The sequence below is a fragment of the Xiphias gladius genome, chromosome 11, assembly GCF_016859285.1.
Source record: "Xiphias gladius isolate SHS-SW01 ecotype Sanya breed wild chromosome 11, ASM1685928v1, whole genome shotgun sequence".
In the NCBI taxonomy this organism is placed as follows: domain Eukaryota; kingdom Metazoa; phylum Chordata; class Actinopteri; order Istiophoriformes; family Xiphiidae; genus Xiphias; species Xiphias gladius.
The window spans coordinates 14,417,064-14,425,557 of NC_053410.1; the positions used below are offsets into that span (position 1 = coordinate 14,417,064).

Consider the following 8,494-nt stretch of genomic DNA (forward strand, 5'->3'; position numbering starts at 1 on the left):
TGTATAGTCGGTAATCTGAGTTTAGGTGAGTCTAACCTTGACTCCATCCCCGGATGGACCTTTGTCCAGCCTTTGACTGCGCTATAAACATGTTTTAGTGTTCATTTTTTTTTTTTTTCAAATTAGCTTATTACACAATTTCCTTTTCAATAATGCTTTTCGTCAAATTAACAGTAATCTTTTCATTAATTATAGATTTTTATCTTTACAAGAGGGATACTCGGTGCGTCAGCCAACATGGCGTACTCATGTTTCAAACCGGAAAGCCTTTTCTTCATCATCATAATGACCTAATAACATGTAAATATGCGGAGCCACTTGTTGATGCTGAGCACTCTTCGGGTTTCACTTTATTGCTGGATTTAACTAAGCTTTTCTACAAAATTATATTTCGATTGTTGTGCTATTTTACGCATGGTTTAAGAAAATTATTGATCATTATTTCATCAGAAAACGCTACTGTATCTTCAACATTTCGATGAAAATACACCCTCGCCTCCTAAAAAGAAATGTTCAGCCATGTGAGCTGAGAAAACTTCTTCTGAGCAGTTTGCACTCATACCTCAGAGAACCTTAGAGGGGCGGTGCTGCCTCCTCTCCTCCTCCCTGCTTCTGGCTCTCACAACCGGGAAGGCTGGTTCGGGGCGTGCGCTCTTGTGAGCAGCTCCCAAAAAAATACTCAGAGGGGCGGGGGGCAGAGGGGGTGAGACAACCAGACAGGAAGACAAATCCAGATCGATGACACCGAGGTAAGGAACCAGCATCGAACTTCGCGGCAGCAGAGTTTGTTTAGTTGTTTTTTTTTTTTCTTCTTCTTCTTCTCACCTTTAAACCTCATTACGCGCACTGATCCCCCTGCTCTCCAAACCAAGAAGATGCCCCAATCCTCGCCGTGCGCGTTCCCATGGTCCTCCCTGTGGCTGGCATCTTTGGCTACTCTGGTGGTGCAGTCGGCGCTCTCTTCCTCCTACTCGTCTTCGTCCTCCGCCACATATCAGAGACCTGCGGCCGGTGGGAAGCGGCCGGGCTTCATGGAGAGGACGCTGGTTCTCCTGGATGTCAACACCCGCAGTCCGATCAGAGTCCTCAACGACAACTTCCTTTCTTTGCAGCTGGACCCCTCGATCATCAAAGACGGCTGGCTGGACTTTCTGAGGTACCAAAGAGCTTCCCAGTTTGCCTATAACACCGATCAGTATCGCTGTCCACCTCTAAAATGTTTGGCGCCTCTTTTATTCATTACGCACGTAGCCACGTTGTCTAAATTGTCATGGATCGAGCCAGCACGTTTCCTCCTCACTCGGCGCACTGAGTGATCCACATTACCGAATGATTTTCATCGAGACTGGCAGAGTCCAGACCTTTCAGATAATTTAGTGAGGCAGCGTTGCGAGTGAATGGTTGGTTAAAACTCTGTCCATTTTGGCCTTTTCTCTGTCACTGGTCCCCATAGCTGTGGACAGATAGTGTAGGGAGCGCCTCCTATCACTGGACCGAATTGTGTGCCCTTTAGCCGTCTAGTCGAAAATGCAGAATTTCATTTTTCACAAGTTATTCTATCTAGTTTTGAGGATTCCGTTTTATTTTTTTTAAAAACCACAAAAAGCTTCAATGCCAGCCATATTGTTTCAATATTTTTTAGTAAATGCAGGGTGAATTTTTGACTGACTTTCATTAATTTTGGTGACTTTTCAATTCAGTGCATTTCCCAGAACAGTACACATTTCCCTAGAGACGCGGAGTATAGACTATAACCGGCACATGTTTTGACCACGGGTTATGAAACATGACATTTTTAAAATTAAAAACTCGGCAAAACAACTTAACAAGAATTCCATGTCTATACTAAACCTCTTAGCTCACAACACTGTCAAGACTAATGGCTCGCCAGGTGCTGGACTGGATTTAATAGCATCAGGAACATTGTTTAGTTCAGTTTATAAACCACACCGTGCCATTGTCAGAGATTGGCAGACATGATCTACTGAAGATGATCTATGGACCAAAACATCACATAATTGTACTACAGTAGGTTTCACAAACTGGAAACTGTTTACTGATAAAAAGTGAGACGAGCTTATTTTGCTCTGTGTGCGCCCCAATCTTCCCCTGATAATATTGTACAATAAATATATGGAGAAAATTTTTTAATTTTCAATTCCGTCACATCCCATACCATTCCTATTCACCATTACACTCTTTGACCTAATCTCCTTTATAACTTTGTTCGGCGTTTGTTCTTTATTGTTCAGTCTTTTCATAATTAATATACTGTCATATACATAGATACGTACATATATACAACTGCAATTTGAGTAACGGGTGATTAGGCTGAAATAACCTGAACAACAAGGGGTCTGTATTGTAGCCTACAGGCCTGTCATCTGGGATTTTATACATCTTCCGTTATTTTATTGTATGGTGCTTAAACCGACTGCCACGTAGGCAGAAATGAAAATTTCAGCAATTTACTGCAAAATGAAAGTCTTCCAACGTACTTGTAGGCTATTCGTTTTCCAAAACATTAAAACTTCATATGATTTAGATATTAACTTTTCCAATGGCACCTACAGCTTTATTACTATTTATTCATGTTGCATTCACGGTCTTTCAGTTTATACAGTTTAATAGTAGTAAAGTAGCTATTAATTTTTAATATTATAATTGTTATCAGTGACAATTAATTACACTACCGGTCAAAAGTTTTAGAACACCACCATTTTTCGAGTTTTTATTGAAATTCCAGCAGTTCAAGTTCAGTAAATAACCTTAAATGGTTGAAAGGTAGGCGGTAAGCAACCAAGGTAAAAAGGGAAAAAAAACAACAAAACGTTTATTCACCAAAAAATGAACAATCATGTAAATTCCATAGGAAACAGGCCCTTTTTTCGGGGATTGAGAAACTTTTAATTTACAGATTTCCTGCAGCGATCGAAATAAACGAAGCCTTAAAAGTTAATGCAAACCACCGAGGATACTTAAATTGCTATTTTGATCAAAATAGCAATCTAAGTATCTCGTTTAAATCCATGACAGCAACAGAAATGCAAGGGGGCAATTGTAAGTCCTACAATTGCCCCAACCTTTGTTGATTACATTACTCGAACAATGCTCTACTGCAGGAAGTAGTTCTGTGCATTGCTATCGGAATGGTGAGTAAACCAAAACGTTGGAAGAAGAGAACTAGACAGTGGTCTTTAACAGCACAGTCTCCAGACCCAAACCCCGTGAAGCGGGTCCGGGATCAACTGGACAGAAGGTGAAAACGAGGCTCTTTACGAGTGCAACACATTTGTGAGAACTTCTACAACTTTCTGAACAATGTTTCATTCCCATTGTAGGATGGACGCCAGGAGTGTGTTCGGCAGCTGGACGAGTCAAAGATTAAGATTAAATTTAGTTCAACAAGAAGATCCCACCATTTCTTTTTTTTTTTTTTTTTAAATCTTCATTCTTTCTGTGTTCTATGCTTTAATTCCAGAGACACCGAGACATTATACTATGTACATTTCAGTAACAACTGGGAAAATGGAGGTGTTATAAAAACTTTTAATCGATGGTGTATATGTTACATGGAAGCACCAAAAAAAAAGCAAAGAACACTTTGTTTTCAGTAGTCTATGGCAATTGAAAATAGAAGTAGCAGCTACAGATTAAAGGGAAACATTCTTCATTTCGTATCTTTATGAGCCGTAATCTCATTCGAATTTAAACTAGAATGGCCCTCCGGTAGAGTGACCTCCGCCAAGGCCAATGTCAAATAACATATACCTGATCTCAGCGGAAAAAAAAAAAAAAGAATCAAATTCACACGAAATGCTCTGGATCTGCCAACAAAATTCAGAGGGCTCTTACCTGGCCCATGCCGCATCCCTCCACGAATTTCGGTGCAAATTGCTGCAGAATTTTTTTTGCGTAATCCAGTTGACAAGTAAACCAACCAACCAACCGACAGACAGACGCGGGTTGACGTAACCCCCTTCGCTAAAACCGAGTAAAACCGTCCAACCTCTGGACATTACACACGTGTGCTGTGGTTATCCTCCGTTCCCCATTTAATGCTTTACCTGCTGTGGCTGTTTCGTAATGCTTTTTTTTCCCACTAGATGACAGATGTTGCGGTCCCTGAATGTTTTTTTGGGCCCGATGATATCAAGGAGAAAAACGGGGCAGATGTTTTGTGAATAGGCCCTGTGGCGCTTTAACAGCCACACCAAAGTTAAATTACCTTTTTTTTTTTTTTTTTATATCTATCTACTTCAGGCTATCGTTTTTTTTTTTTTTTAATTATTTGGGCAACAGATCTGAAATAAAGTAAACAGAAGGGAAGATCACTTAATAGTCACCCGTTTTTCCGCTTTCTGCTCCTCCACAATGTGATCAGAGACCGAGGCTACGAACGCAGGCAACATTTTGATAACGGTGTTTTCTTCCTGTCCTGCGTGTACGCAGCTCCAAGCGGCTCGTGACCCTGGCGCGCGGCCTGTCGCCTGCATTTCTGCGCTTTGGCGGAAAGCGGACCGACTTCCTGCAGTTCAACAACCAGAAGAACCTCGCCAAGTTCAGAGGGCCGGGGCCAGACTACTATCTGAAGAACTACGAAGACGGTGACTAGACAGGGCCTCTCTCTTCGTGTACCTGCCCGAGGGTTGTATTTTTGGCGGACTTTTAGAGGGGGCGTAGGCGCCTGGTCCTCGACCGTCCCTGTTTTTTCCGCACTGTGTGCGCCGAAGCAAAGCTTTGAGCAGAATTCCTCTAAAATTTACGTTGTTTACTTGTTTTTCAAAGCGTCCATATGCTCCTAAAACACAGTGAGTTGCTAATTTATCAGGGACACCTAGCTAAAAACTAATGCTAGTATATCGGCCCCGTAATAAATCCCACCGTCATGGAGGTTATAATGTTTGGCGTTTGATTTTAAAAAAAAAATGTTCTAAGGAGGTGTTTGTAACATTTTGTCTACCTTCACTAAACAGGGTGGACACAATACTAGAGACGCCTCTCACTGTAACACAATACGCTACAATTAAACTGCACGCCAAAGCCTCCAAAATGGCCATGAAACTGAATCAGCACCTTTTTTAACAACAGTCTCAACAAGAACTCAACATTATAACCGTCATGAAGTTAGGACTTACTTACTGCATTAGTTTTAGCTAGGTGTACCTAATAAAATGCCAACTGAGTGTTTATAGCACCCTAAGGTAGTTGTTTTTGTAACACGGTGTATGGATTTGTATAACACACATTTTTGTTACCTTTTAACTGCATATACTTAAAAAATGATCTGTTACAACTCCCACTGACACCCTGTATTTGAAAAGTAACAAATATATTTGGATAGAAGACACAAATGTGTCATAAAAATGACTACGTTTTAGTTAAACTGAACGAATAATTGTTTTAAACGTGATACTTTTTCATTTCTGATCAAAAATAGCAATTGAAGTACGATATTGTTCAAATCCATGACAACAAAAGTAATACATTTGTATTAATTTCTTCCATCTATGCTGGCTTGCAGATATAGTGCGCAGTGACATTGCGCTGGACAAACAGAACGGTTGCAAACTGGCCAACCATCCTGACATAATGCTGGAGCTGCAGAGGGAGAAGGCTGCCACCACACAGTTTGTCCTGCTGAAAGAGCAAGTGTCCAACATCTACAGCAACATTACAATAACAGGTAGGAGATCATGGGCACAGACATAAAATAGTCTTTTTTTGGCACATGCTCACATCCCGAGAAACATATTGTCCAGGTTCACATAGCATAGTTTGGGACTTGTGTGTCATGCATACGCATGCACATACATATGTGCACATACACGCGTAAACTCACGAAAGGTTCAAAGCATGCCAATGTAAACCATCAGCTTTCAGAATGACAAATGTAATTTGTAAAGGAGGAATGTGGAGATGGATAGAGGGGTGCAGCAGCAGAAGCTAGTAAACAGAGTACTGACATTTTCACTGGTAACAGTTAACTCAACCTGACCACAGATGGAAATCTGTAGTCCTGATTTTGGGTGGGCTGCATTTCTTATCTGTTACTGTGATTGACTGGGATTGAAATGAGGAACTGCGGGAGAAGAGGAGTAAATGAGATATTTTTCTGTTAAAATTACCGCAGTTTTGGGAATTGTCCATAACCCCAGGCTAAGCAATGAGTTGCCTAAAAAGATTGGGTTATTGTCAGAAATGATCAGATAACACTCTTTGTGTGTTTTTTCTATAGAGCTCGGAGTTAAAAGTTAAAACCTAGTTGTTTGAATGAGGTAATAGAGAAAATGACATGAGGAAAAGTACCAAAAGTGTATTGAGCATCAAATACTCTTTAACTTTTGCTAACCCCCGTCCAATAAAAAATAGAGCAACAGTAGTGGAACAATTTAATTAATGTTATTCTAATACTTTAATACTCTGTTGCCCTCTCATACAGAAACACATACTTCGTCTCCTCTTTAGCTTCTTGAAAAGACAGTGAGTGGGGAGTGCTTTTTGGGCGGGCAAAGTTTTTTTTTTTTTTTTTTTTTTTTTTTCCAAATCAGAGAACCACATAGAAAGTGCTTCTTGAAAGCCAAAGAGCTTCCAGAAAAATAATTGTGAATTTGGGAACAGACCAGCAACCCAATCAAAGAGAAAAAATTTCGTTTTTGCATTGTGGTGCTAAAAGTTATACTTACAAAGCCTTGGATGATTAAAAGTCTGCAGATGGGATTGTACAAAACCCTGTGTTCACTGTAGATCTTGAGAAATATGAAATATTTGGTCATGTGCTTTGAAAAGTCATTGATAATTTACATTGAAGAAAGAATCCAAATCTACCTCACATGAACCCAGTTCAATCTGTCACTAAATCATCTGGTCCTTAAAAACACAGAACCAGTGGCCTCGCATGAGTGGGTCTGCAATGTGCTTTGCATGTTTTCAGAAAGTCTCCCTTCCTTGGATCAAAGTCACCCTCTGAATGTTGTCAGATCAGTGATAGAGGCATGACAGAACAACATGTATCATCTGCGTGTTTTCTCAAGTGCAATAGCCAAAACATGGACTTGTTGCATTTGTCAAAGTAGGCAAATAGATAGAAGACAAATTTTTGACCTGCTCGTCACTTCACAAGTTCAGCTCGGGGACACTTAGTTTCATTCATTTTGTAGTTTTACAAATGTGCTACAAGGCACTAATGCCCTTGCAGTCTTTAATTTTTTCACCACAGGAACTTCAGGAAGTTCCCTTTAGGCTGAGCATTTTGAAATATCTACATTACACTTTGCCGTTTTCATCAATCAAATATATTTTTGATAAAACATGCTGTTAGTGATTGTATTGATTTTTTTGGGTTGTTTTCAGATTGTGCTTACATAATTCTTTTGAGAAACGCTACAGGCAAGAGCATTAGTAATGTCTATATGATGGCCACGTAGGTAGAGGCATGCGATGCTTATTTCGTTCAGCAGGAACAGTCAGATAAGTACAAAAAATTAAATCACGTGACTATCACACTACCTTTAAGACCTGCAAAAGACAGTATTGAAACATATATGTACAATACTACCAAAGTCCCAGGCAATAATATAGTCTTATAATAATTAAAAGGTATTGTCTTGATATATTGCCAAGCTCTACACCATAATACTATTATTATGTGAATTCTTGTATCTTGGTACAAATAACTGTGAACTAATAAAACCATGGTCAAGACTACTACCCTTTGTCTCACACATGTGGTATAATGCTAATGTCCCTCAAAATTAAGGCCACATTTCCCATAAACCCTACTGCTTCCTGTCACAAAGAGGATGTTACAGCTTGCTCACTTTTCTCTCCTGCAGCATGGAGGCCTACAGAGGCTGCCAAGTATTCTTGGTGAATGTGAAGTAAAAATAAACCATAGTAATGATTTACTGATGATAAAACATGCATAGCTCCTTTAAGCTTATTCTGCTGTTGACTGGATTTGCTTTGGTTAAATACCTAAAATCTAAATGTACCTAAATATTAAAACTGATTTTACAGGTGGGAATATGATGAAATATAATTTGAAAATACTGATGCAGAATCAACACTGAATGTTATTTTCCCAAATATTGGAACTTTTTTGTATCATTTTACTGATTTATTAGGGCCCTATGAAGCATTTTGTTTTTCTAAATGTGAACCCCTTGTGTAATGGTTCCTATTAAGGAGTAGAAGTGGATTTAAGAGACAGAGAGCGGCACCGTGCTGTCTTCAAGCAGGTGCCTTACTTAGTTTTAGACTGGTTGGTGTGGAGGTTTGGAAGCCAAGCAGAAGGGCCTTATTTACCCAAAGGTGATTTACTGTGAAGTGTTCTCACAGAAACTCTAATTCATCCAAGCACAGACACATGCTGCAGGTCTGCCGCTGGGGAATGTTGTTCAAAAGTCTGAAGGATATTTTTTTAAAGACTGTGATGGTGGAGCTGCTGTTTTTTCTTTTTATGGTACAATAAGTTGTCTGTAGTGCAATTTAC

General features: G+C 39.7%; 1 protein-coding gene across 1 annotated transcript in view; it reads left to right on the plus strand.

Moving 5' to 3' along the window:
• The first annotated feature begins 875 nt into the window (after nucleotides 1–875).
• hpse2 (heparanase 2) overlaps nucleotides 876–8,494 on the plus strand; it is a 65,425-nt gene continuing 57,806 nt past the window's right edge. Inside the window, exons 1-3 of the mRNA XM_040138549.1 lie at nucleotides 876–1,156; nucleotides 4,453–4,607; nucleotides 5,525–5,686. Of these exons, the coding sequence (XP_039994483.1) occupies nucleotides 876–1,156; nucleotides 4,453–4,607; nucleotides 5,525–5,686 (598 nt within the window). The remainder of the gene's footprint in view (nucleotides 1,157–4,452; nucleotides 4,608–5,524; nucleotides 5,687–8,494) is intronic.